At 47.5% G+C, this 20,297-nt stretch overlaps 1 protein-coding gene across 1 annotated transcript in view; it reads right to left on the bottom strand.

The window, feature by feature from the left end:
* Window positions 1-562: 562 nt before the first annotated feature.
* The window catches only part of CFAP221 (cilia and flagella associated protein 221), a 69,496-nt gene continuing 49,761 nt past the window's right edge, over window positions 563-20,297 (bottom strand). Inside the window, exons 19-23 of the mRNA XM_040979175.1 lie at window positions 15,464-15,622; window positions 14,338-14,435; window positions 6,389-6,481; window positions 1,773-1,868; window positions 563-671 (exon numbers count right to left, since the gene is read on the bottom strand). Coding sequence (XP_040835109.1) covers window positions 563-671; window positions 1,773-1,868; window positions 6,389-6,481; window positions 14,338-14,435; window positions 15,464-15,622 — 555 coding nt within the window. The remainder of the gene's footprint in view (window positions 672-1,772; window positions 1,869-6,388; window positions 6,482-14,337; window positions 14,436-15,463; window positions 15,623-20,297) is intronic.

Genomic DNA, 20,297 nt, shown 5'->3' with positions numbered 1-20,297 from the left:
CTCCTGTGGGCTTCACAGGCTTTGTTCAACAAGACTCCTGGCCATTGGCACACACCAGTCACATGCCCTTGGAGAAGGGACCATTTTACAGTTGTCTGCATGCTACTCTGCCAGCTTTCAGTGTCAGCTGCTTGGAGAGCTGATGTCCTCGGCATTGCTGCTTTTCCTGGAGTGCACCAATGCCAAGGTCAGTTATGTCCATCCTGTCTCCCTGGGCATATGTCCCCCAACTCCCCAAAGACTTCTCCACCCCTGCCTCTGGAAACAAGTGTCTGAGTCTCTTACCAAAGATTCTCTGGCCTTGCTCATGAAAGTTCTGTCCCAGCCCTAAACCTTGCACAGAGAAGCTTCTGCCACTCTGTCACACTCATGACATTTTATTTTTTTTAAAAAAGAAAAGTCACAGTTACAATAAAACTATGTATGAATCATTCGCATGTCTTTCTTTTTGCTTTTTTCCTCTAGAAACTTTCATTGTGAAAGTCCCTGGGATATAAACGGACCCAGAGGACTGCTGTGACTGCAGTTAAGCAATTGCGGGGAGCTGACCTGTTGGCAGCCATCACTCCAGAATCAGGTATGTGTTGAGGGCTTTGCTCCGTAGGTTCCTCATCTCCTCCAGCACCTTCTCTCCCAGCTTCTCTGTGGGTAGGGCTTGCTCTTTCATGTCTCTGAGTGGCAAAGGATAGAGGAACAGAAGGAGGTGCCGAATAAAACACGCTGGCTGGGGACGGTGCTGTGGCGAAGCGGGTAAAATCGGCACCTACAATGCCAATATCCCATACGGGTGCTGGTTTAAGTCCTAGCTCCTTCACTTCCAATCCAGCTTCCTGCTAATGTGCCTGGGAGGCAATAGGTAGATGGGCCAAGCTCTTGGTCCCGGCTACCCACATTGGAGACCACATGGTGTTACTTCAGCCTGGGCTAACGCCAGCTGTTGTGGTCACGTGGGGAAGGGAACCAGAGGACAGTAAGTCTCTCTCTCTCTGACTTTGAGATAAGTACATAAATAAACCTCTATAAACAAAATATGCAAGTCACCCACTGATGCCCAAGTCTGCCAGTGAAAGCTGGAGGGGTGCACGTCCTAAATACCTACAACTGTAAGGCCTGAGTGAAGCCAGGCAGCTGGCACTACACCTAGATCTTCCACATGGGTGGCAGGGGCCCAACCACTTGGGTCATTCATCTGCTTCTTCCCAAGATGCATGAGCAACATTGGAGGCCAAACAGCCAGGGTTGAAACCGGCATCTCTATATGAGACATGGACATCCCAATGAGCCACTATGCCTGCCCCTTTATTCTTCATCATTTTCTGGATTTTTTTTTAATCAAAGGGCATTTTTTAAGGGAAAAGAGCAAAAATAGGATAGTCAGTTATTTATACTAGAAAAGTATTCCTTAAAGCCAAAAAATGGGGTTTGCTTGGTGGGTGAGTGAGCCCTCAGCGTGGTGACAAAGGACAAAGCTTTTTCTTTTTTTTATTTTCCTTTGACATTTCATCCAGTCCTGACACCTGCAAGAAGCTCAGTCGGTACTGACAAGAACAAGCACATGATGAATGATGAACCAAGGGAACGACTGGTCCCTTGTGCGTGGGTGGGGTCACTGGGCAGACGCACACGTGTAGGTACAGGAAGCATCAGAATACATCGCTTTCCCAGCTTGAGAGTGTTAGAAGCAGACCATGTGGCAGCTCAGACCAACATGTCGTGGGATGCACCTGAGCCCCAGGCTGCCTCTTAAGAAAGCACGAGGATGGGACACTTACTTCTCCTTCTTGATGTCCTTGGGGTCCAGCAAAGGGAATTCGGCTTGGATCATTTCCGGAGTCAGCATGATCTCGATGTGGCGTTCGCAGAGTTCACTGAAAAAAAAAATGCAAGAAGAAGTTTAGTGGGAGCCGTTTTCTTTCCTACTGCAAAAACTAGGACGAAACTCCATGGGCATTTGAGGAGTTACGCAATTCAACATGAGTTCCGTCTACTTTTGCAAAGTCTGCATTCAAAGAAGCACAAGAGTGATAAATTGCCTCCCCCCAGCAGCGGTAGGAACAGTTATTTATAACCGAGGAGAAGAAATGATTTAAAAAATAAAACAGGGCTACTGAGCTCATATTCAGGTACACTGTGACCGTTTACCAAAACTGACTGTATCCTGGGCTGTAGGGAAAGTCCCAAACTAGTTCTAAAGCCAGAGGTCACTCAGCCAAAATGAGATTAGGAGCAAAATCAATAGCAAAGAATAACAGAATGAAGCAATTTTCTTTTTTTTTTTTTTTGTGAAGATTTGTTTATTTTACTTGGAATTCAGAGTTATAGAGAGAAAAGCAGAAACACACAGAGAGAGAGATATCTTCCATTTGCTGGTTCGCTCCTCAAAGGGTCATAAAGGCTAGAGCTTGGCTGATCTGAAGCCAGGAGCCAGCAGCTTCCTTTGGGTCCCCCACATGGGTGCATCTCATTCATATGAGATGATGGCGCCACAGGTGGAGGATTAGTAGTTATGCCACCATGCCAGCCACAAAGCAATGGATTTCTAAATAATCTCTGGAGAAGAAAAAAAAATAAAGGGCTCTAGTTTTTAAAAAATCTTTCTGTAGATTTTTACTACAACAGGGGTCACCATGGGTCCTGTGAGATCTCTGTTATGATACTTAGTGTTGCTGTAGTGGTGCGAAAGGAATCACAGATGATATGGCAATAAATGCAAGTGGCTGCATCACAGTGAAATTTTCTTTCTATACACAAGTGACAGGCCAGACTTGGCCGGTGGTCACCTGCGTGTGGCCTGGAGCTTTGCTGACTGGTAGCTGAAGCTGGGTCAGTGCTTGTTGGGGTCTCAGAGTGTAGGGGGCTGGAGGGTAAGTGCGGAGGACACGGATGTACTTTGCTAAGAGTCTCGAGCTCACAAGACTTCCAGTGTGCTGACATCCTATTAACAAAGGCCACACCAGGAATGAGGAGCTTCTTCCACATGGGTGGCAGGGGTCCAACAAGTTGGCCCGTCCTTCACTGCTTTCCTAGGTATGTCAGCAGGGAGCTGGATGGGAAGTGGAGCAGCCAAGGCTCGAACCCGCACTCCAACACATGCTTAACCTTGCTGCGCCACTGCCTTGCCACACACATTTGACCGCAGCTGCCTATGCAAGGCTAACACAAGCAAGATACGCTTCTGAGATGGACAGAGGCACAGAGCTCCAGAGGCTGAAGCGAAGCTGCTGGTTCCTTGTGTTTTGATATTAACGCTAATACTGCATCAGCATTGGCTTCCCGTCTTTAGCTCTGACGACTAATTGTACGGTGACTGCTCCCATTGCGTTGATGCAGAAACTTAATTGCAGTAGGTTGCACATCATTGTTGGGTGGAGGGGTGTCAGTTGGCTGTACTTTAATTTCCATTGCAGGTCCTTCTTTCCACCCTCCCAGCAGGCTGGGCCAGATAGACTTGTTCTGGAGAACCCGAAGTCCAGGCATTGTTTCAGGTAGCAGGTGAGAGTGGAAGGCACTTCCTTTTCCTGTCAGCACTCCAACCTCAAGAAGCTCGTGCAACCATGCATAGCAGTGGGCCTTAGAAGATCTGAGCATCCTATGTTTCACACAGTTGGGGTTTCACTGACGGATCATGTGCATCTGAAATGTGCTAAGAGACTGGATAGGAGGAAGCGATTGAAACAGTGAGGGACAAGCACTGATCATGGCGTATCTTGCCTGGAAGATGCTGCGCCTGTTGTAGACCATTTCCAATGAGTACAGAGCCAGCCGAAGGTGCTGTAGAATGTGGCTGGACTGGGAACAGGAGCATTTGCAAATAACAAAGCTGGCAGTGCAAGCAGAAGGGAGGCTGTCAGAAGACAGATCTCCCCATGGCCTTGACCAACCTGGCTCTTGTTTGCCATTCTTGGGCAGAAAGTATCAACTGCCAGGCTCTTCTGGGCTAACTGTGGGATCCTTTCCCCACACATGCTCTGCCATCGCTATCCTCAAGCCCTGCCGGATGTAAATTAATGGAACCGCCTGACCTTGGATCATGAGCTTCCAAACCCAGCAGCCAATAGCCACCTCTTTTCCTTTTCCACGTCTTTTTCCACAGCTTATCCAAGCTTATCCAAGCCATCTCTTTGTGGTATCAGAAGACTGAATGGCACAGTAGAGATTTGGTTTTCCAAAGTCATTGCGAACGGTCCCTGAGACCTTGCTATGTGTCGGGTGCCTGGCTACACACTTTTGCCTGGATTCCCTCATTTGCTTTTCACAGTCACCTGTGAGACGCATCCGGGGCTTATTCTATTTTAGAAGCGAGGATATGGAAGTGCTGAGAAGTGACACTACTTGCCCAGAGTACACTGAGAGTGAATGGCGAGGAGGGTGTAAACTCACAGCCTGTACCCCTTACCACTACACTGCACAATAGCTTGAGTTCTTCATACTCATGTTCATGAGCTCTAACTTTTTTTTTAAAGATTTATTTTATTTTGATTGGAAAGGCGGATATACAGAGAGGAGAGACAGAGAGGAAGATCTTCCGTCCGATGATTCACTCCCCAAGTGAGCGCAACGGGCCGATACTATGCCGATCCGAAGCCAGGAGCCTCTTCCGGGTCTCCCACACAGGTGCAGGGTCCCAAAGCTTTGGGCCGTCCTCAAGTGCTTTCCCAGGCCACAGGCAGGGAGCTGGAAGGGAAGTGGGGCTGCTGGGATAGAACCGGCACCCATATAGGATCCCGGGCGTGCAAGGCGAGGACCTTAACCACTGTGCCATCGCGCTGGGCCCTAACTTTTTAAAAAAGAGTTATTTGAAAGGCAGAGCATCAGAGAGAGAGAGAGACAGAATTTTTCATTTGCTGGCTCACTCCTGAAATAGATCCAACAGCCAGGAATGGGCCAGGCTGAAGCCAGGAACCAGGATCTCATCCAGGTCTCCTACATGGGTACAGGGACCCAAGCACTTGGCCCCTCCTTTGCTGCTTTCGCTGGCACAGTAAGAGGGAGCTGGATTAGAAGTGGAGCTGCCGGGCCTGGCACGATGGTGCAAGTGGTTAAGGTCCTCGCCTTGCACGCCCGGGATCCCATATGGGCGCCGGTTCTAATCCTGGCAGCCCCGCTTCCCTTCCAGCTCCCTGCCTGTGGCCTGGGAAAGCACTTGAGGACGGCCCAAAGCTTTGGGACCCTGCACCCGCGTGGGAGACCCGGAAGAGGCTCCTGGCTTCGGATCGGCATAGCATCGACCGTTGCGCTCACTTGGGGAGTGAATCATCGGACAGAAGATCTTCCTCTCTGTCTCTCCTCTCTGTATATCCACCTTTCCAAAAAAAACATAATAAAAATAAATCTTAAAAAAAAAAAAAAGTGGAGCTGCCATGGCTTGAACCATTGCTGATACGGGATGCTGGTTGTGTTGCAAGTGGCAGCTTAACTTGTTGTGCCACAGTGTGAGCTCAAGAGCTTATATTTCAATTCTTTTTTTAAATTAAAAAATTTTTTTATTTTAGGATTTTAATTGTGTTTTCTCTTTTATCGGAAAGTTGGATATACAGAGAGGAGAAGAGACAGAGGAAAAAGATCTTCCATCTGCTGATTCACTCCCCAAGTGGTCTCAATGGCTGGAGCTGGGTCAGTCCAAAGTCAGGGGCCAGGAGCCTCTTCCAGGTTTCTGTCCTGGAGGCAGGGTTCCAAGGCTTTGTGCCATCCTCAACTGCTTTCCCAGACTACATCCAGGGAGCTGGATGGGAAGCGGGGTCACTGAGACACAAACCAGTGCCCAAATGGAATTCAGGCATGCGCAAGACGAGGACTTCAGCTACTAGGCTACTGCACCAGGTCCATTTCTTTTCTTTTTTAAAAAACTAGATTTATTTATTTGAAAGGCAGAATTTATGAAGAGAGCGAGTGATACATAGAAGTCTTCCATCTGCTGGTTCACTCCTCGGATGGCCACGATGGCCAAGACTGGGCCAGGCTGAAGCCTTATCCAGATCTCTCATGTGGGAGAGCATTTAGGCCATCTTCCACTGCTTTCCCAGACACATAAGCAGGGAGCTGGATCAGGACTGGAACTGGGACCCAAATGGGATACTGGCTGTGAAGGTGGTGCCTCTACTTGCAGTGCCACAACGCTGGTCCCACCTTTTTAATTCTGTCCAAACTCCCCCCAAAATGTCCGCATGATCATTGATATCTTCCACCCCTGTCAGTGTCACTAGAGCTCCCTTTGCTTGAGCTCCTGGGGGCCCCTAAAGGGAGCAGACATCAGCCCTGGGGGTTGCCCATTCTCCATCTGGTGTTTAAGCAGGGGCTGGTATGGCTGTGTGTCAGGTGCCACACATATTACACATTGCATATTATCGGAAAACATATTATAGCAGAGGAGCAAAGGCTAGGGTCCTACCGTTCTTCGGCCTCTAGTCTGTCTTCTTCAGGCAAGGCATCCAGCGCGGTGGGCACGCCCACAGGGAGCATCACCGAGTTGAAGGCATCAGAGCTGTGGAGAGAATCACATTGGTAGCAAAGTGTCAGCGGTCATCTTTGCAGCCTGGACATCCTTATGGCATTTTCTTTTCTTTTTTCAATTATGAGAGAGAGAGAGAGAGTCAGAGTCTGATTGAATGCCTACAACAGGTGGGGACAAATCCAGAAAACAGGGGCCCCATCCCAGGTCTCCCATGTGTGTGGCAGTGATCCAGGCTACTGGAGCCATCCTGTTTGTCTTCCCAGGGTCTGCCTGGGTAGGAGCTAGAGCTGGGGCTTGAATCCAGGCCCTTAGGGGCATGGGCATCTAGAACACTAGGTCCATTGCCCACCCCGGTATCACTCTCCAAAGCATTCCTATGCTGCTGCAGGTGAGGGTGCTGTGGCTCCATCCTCCCTTGCTCCTGACGCCCCCCTCTAGCTTCCAGAGAGGCAAGGGCAAAGGCAGGAGAATGATGTCCAATAGGGCCTTATTCTGGAGTGCACAATAAGAGCTTCTCAGCTGGGAGAGCCCACGGTTGTATTTTCTGGATGGGAAGGGGAGGCGCTTTAGGTAATTAGATCTTGGTTCTTAGTTATTTCCTCCCTGCATTTACACTCTTCTTGGCCACTCTGTTCAGCTTCAAAACTTCCTTCCCATCCCTGAATATACTGTTTGATTTTCTCATGCTGAAACTTACTGAGATAGGGGGAAATATTATTGTAAAGGCTAGCCCCGTCTGAAAATGGAATGAACATTGCTTTTCTGGTCTCCATTGTTTCCTTAAATGCCTTTCAAATGATATTAAAAGGATAAAAGATGAGCTGTGCAACAGCAAAGAGAACAAGGCCATCAGAGGATAACAATTTCCAACAAGACTATGGGAGAGATTTCTAGAAGCTTGGAAGACAGATTGCTGTGTCAAGCTAACAAGTAAAGGATGACAAGCTGGGGCTAACATGGAGAGAGCTGGCCTTTCTATTTGGGGTTCTTCTGCTTGTTCACACTCAGGGTGTTATTAAAAAAAGATTTATTTTGCTTTTATTTGAAAGGCAGAGTTGCAGAGGGGGGCAACTGATTGAGAGAGAGGAAGAGAAGGGAAGGGAAGGGAAGGGAAGGGAAGGGAAGGGAAGGGAAGGGAAGAGGAGAGAAGAGGAGAGGAGAGGAGAAGAGAGGAGAAGAGAAGAGAAGAGAAGAGAAGAGAGAAGAGAGCTTTCATCTCTTGATTCACAAATGGCCACAATGGCTAGAGCTGAGCCAGGCCAAAGCCAGGAGCCAGGAGCTTCTTCTGGGTCCCCCACGTCGGGGCAGGGGCCCAAGGCTTTGAGCCATTCTGCTGCTTTCCCAGGCTACAAGCAGCGAGTGAGATCAGAGGGGGAGCAGCCTACAACATGAACCAGTGCTCATATGGGAAGCTGGAGTCGCAGAAGGCATAGTCTACTATGCCACGGCACTGGCCCAGACATGCAGGATTTTTTAGCTAAGTCTCTCACCCTTGTGCGAAAAAGCACCTGTTGAGGGCTTGCATTGTAGTGTAGTGGGTTTAGCTACTGCCTGCCGCATTGGCACCTCACATGAGTGCCAGTTGGAGTCCCAGCTGCTCCATGTCTAATCTTGCTCCCTGTGAATACACCTGGGAAGGCAGTGGAAGACATCCCAAGACATCCCTGTCACTCAGACAGGAGATCTGGAGGGAGCTTCAGGCTCCTGGCTTCAGCCTGGTTCACTCCTCGCTATTGCAGCCATTTGTGGGGGGTGGAGGGGTGAACCTGTGGGTGAAATCTCTCTCTCTCTAACTCTGCCTTTCTAATAAACAAATCTTTCAAAAATGCACCTGTTGGTCAGTTGTGGAGGTTGACTGAAAAGAACTCTGGCACTACAGTGTTTACGGATGGAAGAGAATCTGAGGAACAGAGGTATGAACTGAGGCAGGCTGATAAAAGGAGACACAATTGAGTAAAGACAAACAGAACCAATAGAGAAAAGCATATCCGGAGTGCCATCGTTCATAGAAGGGAAAATAAGAAAAATCCACTGATTCTGCTAAGACCTCCACAGCCATGTACATGACCAATTTAAGCTGGTTGTTTGCAACAATGGATGGGGAAAAAAGGTTGTGAACAAGTTGGGGGAGAAAAATGCCTCCCCAGGTCTGTTTTTTTGTGTAGTTTTGAGTTTGGGGAACTAGTGTTTGGAACAGTCAAAAGATGAAATCACTAAGACAGAAAAATAGAAGTTAGACACTGAATTCAAATGCAAACAATATTTTGCCTGAAGTCCATATTCACACTAAATGGAAAACAAGTAGAAACACAGAGAGTGAGAGCAAGGAAGGAGGGATAGAAAGAAGAGAAGGAGGGAGGGAGAAAAGAAGGAAGAAAGAGAAGGAATCCCAGTATTTTTTTTTAAAAGATATATTTATTCTTATTGGAAAGTCACATTTACAGAGAGGAGGAGAGACAGAGAGAAAGACCTTCCATTTGCTGGCTCACTCCCCAAGTGGCCACAATGAGCCAATCCAAAACCAGCAGCCAGGAGCTTCTTCTGGGTCTCCTACACAGATGCAGGGTCCCAAGGCTTTGGGCCATCCTCAACTGCTTTCCCAGGCCACAGGCTCAGGGAGCTGGATGGGAAGTGGAGCAGCTGGGATACGAACCAGCACCCATATGGGATCCTGGCATGTGCAAGGTGAAGGCTTTAGCTACTAGGTTACCGTGCCTGGCCCTGCAGTATTTGTTTTATACTCACAGTCCTGAAATGGAACCCCTGTTCAAGTGTCCTTAAAACCAAGGGTAGTACCGGGACCCAGCTTCCCACACTTAGCCAAAGCATCTTTTTTGTTGTTGTTGTTGTTCTGTCCTTCTGGAGCAAAAGGAGCTTGCTGAACTGAAAGAGTGATAGAGCTGGCCCTACGGGGCTCTAATTACTGGACTCAAGGAGTCATTTGCTTCTGACTAGATAAAATCTGCTTGGCCAGTGCTATCCAGAGGGGTTTGTGGAAGGGAATTCCAGGTGTGGGGCAGAAGGTAATTGCCACCTGCATGTAAGCCCATTCCTCCCAAGACCAACTGGAGTCTACCTGGCCATTCTAAAAAAAAAAAATCCCTAAAGAGTGTGGCATCACTGTCCAATGAAAGGGTGATCACAAGCAGCCAAGCGGGCACTTGGACATGAGCTGACGATGGACCACTCAGCACCAACTTCAGCCCATAAGAACCTTCACCCCTTCTCCTTGGGAATCTGGGATCCAGAGCTGGCCACCCAGCTCTTTGCTCTGCATCTTGCAATACATACATATTTTCTTCCACCTCCCACAAGCTAGTGATTTTTTTTTGCATGCTGGGCAAGCAGATTCAGGTTTGGGGGTTCTACAGAAACCCCTCCAGCTAGGTTTTGGTAGAGAGGGTGGTTCTGCACTAGCTCTGGCCAGCAGAGGAGTCCAGGGAGAACTTCAAGGAAATGTGTTTCTTGGGTTTGTGGCCTACAGTGTCTGTGGATGAAGCAATTCTGAAACGACTTTCAATGTGTAATAAAATTGAGTAAGTCGATATGTTGAAGCCAGTACACTCCCAGTGGAAACAGGAGTGTCCTGAGGACATACTGAGTGGAAAGCAAGCAGTGGGGCTGTAGCTCTGCATGGATCCACTGCTGCTAGAATATGCATATAGAGAAGTGTGTTTATGTATGTGTGCGTGTGTGTACACAGGCATGTAGGGATCTTTGCATGTATGTGTGTGCATGCTCACCTGTGTGGGCCTCCTGATTTGACTGCTGAGGAGGCCAAGAACAAAGACACTCCAGTAGCAATGAGCACATCCAGCACTCAGATTTTGGTCTTTAATAATCCCACTCACCACTAAAACAGGCTCTGGAGCGAACCCTTCTTGCTGAGCTCATGATGGGGAACATAGGCTCGCCCTGAGAAGTCCTATGGACCTATAGAATGCATGGGATCAGGGCTGGGGCAGTGGCTTGGGGGGGGGGTTGTGCCAAGAAGAAGGACTGAGAAGCCCGAAGGTGGGCCCCTCTCCAGAGAAGAGATGTCTGTGCAGACTAAACAGGGACAGCCAAGAGCTGCTCACCAGACGAGCTCAGCCAATTCTAAATCACGAGACCAGATTCTTTCTACTTTTCAAATCTTGGGAAATGGAAGTGGTGATGACAGCAGATGGCGGTTGGGCAAATTTTTTTTCTTTTTGCTTGTTTTCTTGTTATTATTTAAATACTTATGCTCATTTTAGTTGAAAAGCAGAGCAATGGCCAGACAGGGATATTCTATGTGTTATTGTCTCTTTGAACACGCTTAACAGCAGAAGTAGGGGAGATGGGAGTTGGGGATGAGGAAGGTGGGTGGGGGGAGGGCTTGACCATACTAAATCCAGGAAACTACAACCCCATCTGGGTTCTCCCACATGGGTGGCAGGCACCCAAGAGCTTGAGCCATCACCTGCTGCCCCCAGGAGTGCATATCCTCAGATAGCTGATTGGAAGGAGAGGTGGAACTTGAATCAAGCACTGTGCTACAGGGCGCAGTGGCCCACTGAATTGCTTAAGTACTGCACCGAATACCTCCCTCCCTTAACAAAACTGACAACCTAAGTGAGTCTCCAACATTTTCCACTGATCCATAAAATCCTAAAGTTTGGGAACTGCTGGACTAGAAATTGCTTCTTATAATCTGGTGGAGTGGGAAGCCAGAGCTCACTGTAAGCCTACGTGTGTGTGGCAGGCACCCAGTTAACTGAGCTGTTACCACTGCCCCCAAACACCTGCATTAACAGTCATCAGGAGTGGGGTGAGGTGTCAAACCCAAGTACTGCGACACGGGAGTCAGGCTTCTGAACTGTCAGGCCAAATCCCGACTCCTAAGCAGCTCCCTTCACTACTGCTAACTCGGGTTTTCTAGAAGCCCACAGACACCCAACCAATGGTCTTGCTTTACTGAAGAGAATAAAATGCTGAGCTGCTTCAGTGCTGTTTGAAGACCAAGAAGACTTGGAATAATCACTGAAGCCTGGGCTGTGTGGCTTCACTGCAAAGAGCTCTTGGGGACAACAGGTGTAAGGAAGAACCTCGGAGGGAACAGGAACTCATTTAACAGGCTGGGAAGTGGTCACATTGTGAATGGGTTTGTAGGCACATGCTAGGGACTGAACTCCTGCGCTCTCCCTAGTCCTGATCCTATTATGGATATGTTGGGAGGGGTAGAGCTTTGCAGAGGTGGTCAGGCAGTGAGGGAGGAGCTCTCTTGAATGGCATGAGTGCCCTCATGTAGGAAAGAGGCTCAGAAAAATGCCTTCCTTTTCCTATCACGAGAAGACACTGAGAAAAGCTGGGGATGTCAAGGCTGAGGCCACTGACATCCGGAAGTGTCAGTCATGAGTATGCATTGTTTGGAAGCCACGTGGTCCGTGGCCTATTGTTCCAAGTGAAGACAGGACTTTCACAGAGGGCATTAGCATCCTGGCACTGTGTGTAGTAAGAGCCACACATGGCCTGGAATGGGATCTGCAGTGGGCTTGGCATCCTCCCTGTAGCTCTTGAGTTGTGAATTGGTCCCACAGAGCCTACAGGGGCAGGTACAGGTGCAGGTGCAGGAAGTGCCAACTCAGGTGTTGGGAGGTGGTTCTTGGTTCCTGTAGAATCCATGGTATCTGGAGCCCAGGAGAGTTGCATGCTCATCTATGGCTCACTACAAGGATAGCCTGGGAGATGGGTACCAGGCCCATGCTTCGGAAAGCATTCAGATGGTTGTCTTTCTTTTCAGCCCTCGTGTCCCATCGTGATGCCCTAAGCCCATCCAGTCTCCCGATGACAAAGTTTATCAATGACTTGGGGCCATGTTGAAGTGTCCTGTCTCTATGCCCACCATGTTGGGGGGGGAGGGTGTGTGAGGCCAGAAGTCTCATTTGGACATTTTTGCTACAGTCCTCACTGCAGCCTAGGGAAGACCCCATTGCCCACCCCTCTCTCCACCAACCCCATGTTTGCCAGGAAACCACTGCTTAGGGAATTGTAGCAGTAAATGACTTGCCCCAGGGCAGAGCGGGTGCCCATGGGGTTGTGCTGCCACCTCTGAAGCCACAACTTTCGTGATGTCTACAATGCTGTTGGCTTTGGCAGCTTCAAATTTTATGCTAAGACAAAGAACACAGAGGATGAAGCAGGGTGAACAAGGCATACATGAATTCCCAGGAAAGAGGCTGATATATTCAAGTGCTTATCATGTTCCAAATCCTACACTGTGTGCTGTATTTATGATTTTTTAAAAAATATTCGAGGAATCATGAGCCAGAGAGAAGAGAGAAACACCCCTCTCTCTAATCTGTATTTCTATCTAAAGATCTCACCTGCGGCTTCATTCCCTAAGTGCCTGTGACAGAGTAGTATGCAGCCAAGAATAGCTTCGCTGGGGTCTTCACTGCTAGGCAAAATGTAAGGTGCTTTTTTTTTTTTAAAGATTCTCTTATTTATTTGAAAGGCAGAGGGAGAGAGTGAAGAGCGGGAGAGAGAGAGAGCACAACAGAGATCTTTCATCTGCTGTTTTAGTCCCCTAAAGGCTGCAATGGTCAGAACTGGGCCAGTGTGAAGCTAAGAGCCAGGAACTCTATCTGGGTCTTCCATGTGGATGGCAGGGGTCCAAGCACTTGGGACATCCTCTGCTGCTATTCCAGCTGCATTAATGGGGAGTTGCATTGGAAGTGGGATAGTCGGGACTCTAACTGGGGCTACTGTGTGGGATTTTGGCATCACGAATGATGGCTTAACCACTGCTGCATGATATTGGCTCTACTGGGTGCTTTTTTTAAAAAAATCTCTTGCTAACCTCTAAGCAAGGATGGTGGCAGAGAAACACTAAGCAAAGAATCCACAGGGAATGTGCACAGAGAAGATTCTGGAAGGAGGCTGCACATGGTCTCATTTAGGGAGCATTCTTCCTGCTGGAGATGAAGGTCCTTTGGTCCCAAGCTGGAGGCTGACTGTCTCCTCTATCACCTGGGGAGAGGTAGGTGGGCAGTGAGTGTGTCTGGGGTATCGCTTGTACTCCTACTCCAGTAAAAATGCCAGGCCTGAGTAGTACAACCTGACTGGTGAACAGGCACAGAGAGGTGATGAAGGAGCTCGGCTCAGCCCCATCCTGGGCCGTGAGATTTGAACTCAAAGTGACAGCCCATGATAATCATGGTGGAACACTGCTCATGTTTGCCCACTTGTCGTTTCGCTTGCCCTCTGCTTGGTCTGAGGAGGAAGAGGAACCCTGGGAATTGGATGTGGAGGGTGTGAAAAGCTAATCTTTGGAAATTCACAAAGTTTAAAAACTGACCATGAGTATGTATTTCAGTGGAATCATGCTGATTGGTTATCGACTTTCCCTGGAGCACTGTCAACTAGCCATGTAATTATTTTTTGGAAAAAGCATTTTCATTGAGGTAAATTGAAAATAGCAAACTCAGTTATCAATGATTGTATTCTCTGATGGATAAACTTCCTTCATGCTTTTGTTAATATTTTTTTGAAAAAAAAATTGAAAATTTATATTGATAGGTGGGTAGAGAAAAAGAGAGGGAGAGTGTGTCTTCCATTTACTAGTTCACTCCCCAAGTGCCTGCAACAGCCAGAGCTGGGCCAGGCTGGCAGGGACCCAACTACTTGAACCATTGCCGCCACCTCCTAGAATATGCAGTAACAGGAAGATGGGATGTAATGAGGAGCTGGGTCTTGAACCCACAGTCCAAGACGGAATGTGGGCATTCTACTCAGGAGCTTAACTATTAGACCAGACACCTGCCCCTCCCTCATGCTTTCCAAGTTTGATCTGATGTGCTGTTGGCAATGACTTTTTGGAAATCATGGCCTTAGTGAGCTGACACAGACAAGCTGCATCTTACCTCTGAGTCGTCTCCAGCCTAGACCCATCCAGCAGGGAGGGGAGGACCAGCAGTGGGGACTGGAACTTCTTCCAGTGCATGACTCCGGGGATGATGTCCTATAACGGAAGCCAGCACAAAGGCACTGCATGCGAGGGCATTGTCAAGGTTAGGAACGATTCCCAGTGTTAGTCACACAGCTCATTTCTCAGCCCTGAAAGGTGATCTCCAAAATGTAAAATCTCGTTGTGCCCGAGTGAATTCTCTGTAAAACCAAAGGCTCTTGACTCGAGCAAACCAATGGTAGACAAAGTAGTAGCAGTGTTGTTGCTGTTTGCTTCATCAGCCACACAGGTGACAGGTGTCTCGGAAGGCAGGTGTGGCCCTGCAGCACTGTGGCTGCTGTGCCAGTGCGTCTTCATAGTAGGGATGGGTGGTTTGTGGGATGGTCTCCCAGGAAGGGAGAACTAAGTGTGTGAGTGGAGGAGAGTCAGCAGGCCTCATGCTGTCAGGGGACACTGGCTGGAATAGGTGTGGAAGAGGGGTGAGGAGGGACAGGCCCCCCGAGGACCCTGGGGGGCAAAGGTCAATAAGCTTGGAGTCACTCAAGGAACCCATCTGGGGTTTCAAGCAGGAAACCGCATGATCAGATTTGTGTGGGAGGACAAGAGTGACTTGGAATAGCCAGGTCAGGCTGGTCCCCGTGGCTGGAAGAAGGAATTCTTCAGAGCCACTTTCTTGCTGTGGGCATTTGTCACCTTGTCCCCTTTTCCACACTGCTGAACCACAAAGGCAGGAGATCCGATCATGGGGCCAGGCACACCATATGGTGGCATTCCCGGGGCTAGAATTGTGAATGATGGGCATTCGGAATGGCCTTCCAGAGGAATAAATGGGGAACATGAGGCAGCATTAGCCTGCAGGCTGTGTGTATGTTTGGGTGGGGAGGAGTGGATAGGATGCCAGGGTCTTCCAAAGGTGTGAGAGCACCCGAAGCTGTTCTGGCTGTTTCTACATTTTTCCTAACCATGCCCCTGTAGGGTTGGCAATGCCATGGTGGCGGTGGCTGTCATCCTCCGAGGCCTGGTTCTTGTCCCCACCACCTCTCCACCCTGCTGTGCATCCCAGGGCTATGCCAGGGCGCTACCGTATGGTGAAGAAACTGCCTCTGGGTGAAAGGAATGCTGGAGCCTTCGTGGAACTCCTTGGTGACCTTGTACTTGGGGTGACAGCACAGGTGGTAATCTATCAGCGTCTCCGTGTAGCTCAGAGGGTGCATCACCGCAAACAAGCCTGGGTTGGGATTCTGCAGGAGGGAAAGAAAATCGTTCTTTTCGGTTGATGGGTCTCTAGTCAGGCTTGGGTCAGGTGTCAGCTGGCACTCTCTGGGGCTCCTACTTGTGAGGACAAGAGAGGAAGCCTGTTCCTCTTTCTGTGCCACGCTTCCCGTCTCCAAGCTTCCTTGCATTTAAGACTTACTGAGCTCACACAGGAGAGGGGGGCGCCAATGTGACTGAGTTGGCTCTCAGGGCAGGCTACTTTCGGCCAGGATGACTCAGCAGGGGTGCTATTGAATAAGCAAGCTGGTTTTAAGAGGTAAATTAACTTCTGGTTTGGAAAAGGAAAATAGCTTCCTGGAAACTGACTTTAAGGATCCAACAGAGGAGAGGGTGACATCTGATAGGCTTGGAAATGACAGCATCTAATTCAGTTTGGGTAATATGCTTTTTTTTTTTTTCTAATTTAGGAAGGTTCAGTCGGATGTGATATCTGGTTTTAAGAAAGATCCTGTTTTTGGGTAACTAATTTTCTAGCAGGACCAATGGAGTCACAGAGCAATTGCATCAAGATGTTAGACTACAGAACCTTTTAATGTTCTATCCAGAGATGGCCCAACAAATGCCCAACTTGTGCCTAAGCAACAACATAGCTTTCCACTCTTACTCTCATTTAATCTTAGGTGCTTCAGAGTCACCAAGCTGGGGTTTTGTTATTTGAATTCTCAACATAATTTTTTTGAAAAGTTTGAGAGGCAGATAGAGAGGTTTGTTGCAGATTTAGTTCTAAGTGTTTCATGCTGGAAATGCTACTGTTAGGTGATAACAATTTTTACAACTTGAATTTCAGCTTGTTGCTGGCACAGAGATGGGGATCCTGAGCCTGGCCATCTTGTTAAGCTCATTTACTGGTCTTACTGCATTTTTTTTTTCCCTTTTTGCAGAGAGCAAGTAGATGCTATTGTATGAGGATCCTTTGGGTCTGGCATGATGGCTCAACTGGCTACTCCTCCACCTGCAAGTACCTGGATCCCATTTGGGTGCTGGTTTATATCCTGGCTGCTCCACTTTCAATCTAGGTCCCTGTTAATATGTCTGGAAAAGGATGTCCATCATGGCCTGAAACCTTGGACCTCACACCTATAGAGACCCAGAAGAAGCTCCTGGCTTCAGATTGGCTCAGCTCCAGCCATTGTAGCCATTTTGGGAGTAAACCAGCAGATGGAAGATTTCTCTCTCTCATTTCAGTAAATCTGCCTTTCAAATAAAAATAAATAAGTCTTTTTTAAGTATCCTTCAAGTTTGTGGCAAAATGCAATTGAATGATAAGTTCATTTGGGCAGGAAGATGCTTTAGAGGACAAGAATTAAATCTGATGTGAGTTATATGGTTTTGAGCTAGTATTCTTATTTATTTCAAAGGTGGGCAGGGGAGAGGGAAAGAAAGACGCCATGTATTTTTTTATACCCCAAACGTTCATAATGGCAGGGCTGGGTGAGGTTGAAGCCAAGAGCCAGAAACTAAGTCTTGGTCTCTCTCGTGGGTGGTGAGGGTCCAACTGCTTGGGCCATCTCACTGCTGCCTCCCAAGTGCGCATTAGCAGGAAGCTGGACTCAGCAGTGGAGACAGGCCCTGGACCTACGTTCTCTGATATGGGATATGGGTATTCCTAGCAGTATCTTTTTTTTTAAAAAAAAAATTATTTATTTTTATTTGAAAGGCAGATTAAGAGAAGAAAGAGAGAAAGATCTTCTATCCTCTGGCCCACTCCCCAAAGGACTAAAATGGTCAGAGGTGAGCCAGTCCAAAGCCAGGAGCCTGGAGCTTCTCCTGGATCCTCCACATGTGGCAGGAGCCCAAGCACTTGGGCCATCTTCTGCTGCTTTCCCAGGCACATTAGCAGGGAGCTGGATTGGAAGTGGAGGAACCAGGACTTGAACAGTGCTCATATGTCCATATGGGATGCCAGCACAGGTAGATGCTTAACTAGCTGGGTCACGGTGCTGTACTCTCCACCGCTTTCCCTAGCTGAGTCCTAACTGCTTAATCCAGCTGGTAGCACTTGAATGGATGCCCCTTGTTAGGTTGACAATAGTCCCTTCTGTGCCTTGCTGGCCAGGAGAGAGAGAGTCAGGAACAGATGTCAGATCATTTTTCCGGACCTACTGTTCTTCCTGTTGACTCTGTTAATATGTGAATGACACTGGCATTTAGACATTAAACTAATGTTGTAGTCTTGGCACAGGCCCTGATTAGCTCAGGACACATTGTCCTGTTAGCCATTATGATGGATCTGATGTGTTAATGTTTGGTTACACGTTTTTCCTCTGTGTTCATAAAGGATACTGTTGTGTACTTGCCCTGTCCCATTGCATCTGGCTGTGATAGGAGAGTAACACAAGCTTCTACAATGTGCTGGTTAAATAATCACTCCTCTTCCATTCTCTACTATTTCTTCTTTCAAGTGCTTGGCAGCATTCCCCAGAAATCCAATATCTAACAGACAGAGAGCTGTTTGAATGGCTTATCTCCTAGTAAGAGTTCGGAATCGGTGTTTCTTGGGTACTTTGTGAACTGGAGTTGTTGAATTTCCTGGATCAAGGTTTTCACTCTATTAATATATTATTATTATTATTATTATTTTTAGTTTCTGCAAAATTTGTGGTCATGGCACCTTCCTCATTCCTGATTCTGGCAAGTTCTGTCTTGTACCTCTTTTATGATTAGTTAGGTTAAAAGTTTATCCATTTTATTGATTGTGTTAAAGAGCCAGTTTTTCTCTATTGCTTTTTTTTTTAAAGTTTTCCATTTCATTAATTTTAAACTTGATCTTTTATTACTATTTCTTTTCTCTGCTTAGTTTGGGTTTCATCTGATCTCCTTTTCCTAGTTTCTTAAAGGGACAGCTTAGGACATTAGGACAGGGCAAGTACACAATAATGTCCTGGCTTTGGGCTGGCTCATCTTCTTGCCTAATGTAGGCATCTGTTGTTACACAAAAAGACTTCAAAAAGTTTGTGGAAAATGTAATTAAAAGATAATGATTTTAAAAATACAAGTCTTATTTCTCAGCATCAACTCCATCAAATCCAAGACGCTTCTGCAAGTGATGACACCAGAGTTTTAGACTATCCCTAAAGATCTGAGGGTCCCAGGAATTTATTATGTCAATACAGTCTTTTTAAAAAATATTTATGTATTTAAAGATTTAAGATTTATTTATTATACTTGAAAGAGTTACAGAAAGAGAGTGACAGAGATTTCCCAAATGCTGGTTCACTCCCTAAATGGCTGCCACAGCTGGCCAGACCTGGACTGGTCTGAAGCGGGGAGTCGGGAGCTTTTCTGGGAATTCACATGAGTGCAGGGGCCGGAGGCATTTGGTCATCCTCTGCTGCTTTTCCAGGCCATTGGCAGGTAGCTAGATCAGAAGCGGAGCAGCCAGAACTTAAACTGGTACCCATATGGGATGCCCATACCGCAGGCAAAGGATTAGCATGCTACGTCACCAAGTCAGCCCCTAGATTGATTTATTAATTAACATGAAAGGCAGAGTTAGAGAGAAATGAGAGGGAAAGGAGAGAGAGAGAGAGAGAGAGAAAATCTTCCATCTGCCTTTTCACTCCTCAGATGGCTATAGTGCCTGAGGCTAGGCCAGTGTATTAGCAGGGAACAGGGTGGAGCAGCACAGACTGGCATCCACGTGGAATGTTGGCATTGCACGTAGCAGCTTAATATGCTGCTCCATGGAGCTGGCCCATCATCAACTTTATCTCAAGCAGCAGCTTTTCTTCCATCCCTGCTTAACCATTAATTTGACATTTGTACTTTCTTCTACTTCAGTAAAGGAGGTGCCTTTTAACTGATGTCTTGTCCTTTTGAGAGCCAGAAACTAGGACCTGTACAACTATGTTATAATGGATTAGGATGAATATGTTTATGAAAACAAGCAAAGTAAAAACCAAGGCTGGAATCCATGCCTCATTTTTTTTTTAAATAAGATGCATCTTCCATGAAATTGCTGCAGACCTGATTGTAAGTTTCCTACAAATTTTCATGAGCTTTTATTTTTTTATTATTTTAAAAAGATTTATTTATTTTTATTGGAAAGCAGATATACAGAGAGGAGGAGAGACAGAGAGGAAGATCTTCCGTCCGATGATTCACTCTCCAAGTGGCTGCAACGGTTGGAGCTGAGCCAATCCAAAGTCAGGAGCCAGGAGCTTCTTCTGGGTCTCTCAGGCAGGTGCAGGTGCCAAAGCTTTGGGCCATCCTTGACTGCTTTCCCAGGCCACAAGCAGGGAGCTGGATGGGAAGCAGGGCCGCCAGGATTAGAACCGGGGTCCATATGGGATCCTGGCGCGTTCAAGGTGAGGACTTTTAACTGTTTTGTGATCACGCCAGGGTCAAGGGTTTTTATTTTCATCCAGCTAAGACCAACCTTCTAATTTCTCTTCCAATTTCTGTTGTGTCCTATAATTTGTATAATAGATATAGTCAAGAAAGATTATAAGGCTGGGATGATAAAAACAAATGAGGAGGGGCTGGCAAAGTGGCTTAGAGGTTATTCTTTTCCCTGCAGCACTAGTATTCCATATGGGCACCATTTCATATCCTGGCAGCCCCGCTTCCCATCCAGCTCCCTGCCTGCTCCCTGGGAAAGCAGCAGAGGACAGCCCAATGCCTTGGGACCTTGCACCTGCA

Source organism: Ochotona curzoniae, unplaced genomic scaffold (genome assembly GCF_017591425.1).
Source record: "Ochotona curzoniae isolate NIBS_2020 unplaced genomic scaffold, NIBS_Ocur_1.0 contig_3037, whole genome shotgun sequence".
NCBI lineage: Eukaryota > Metazoa > Chordata > Mammalia > Lagomorpha > Ochotonidae > Ochotona > Ochotona curzoniae.
Note: the sequence above shows the minus strand (reverse complement) of the source record. Positions and strands in the feature narration are given on the sequence as shown.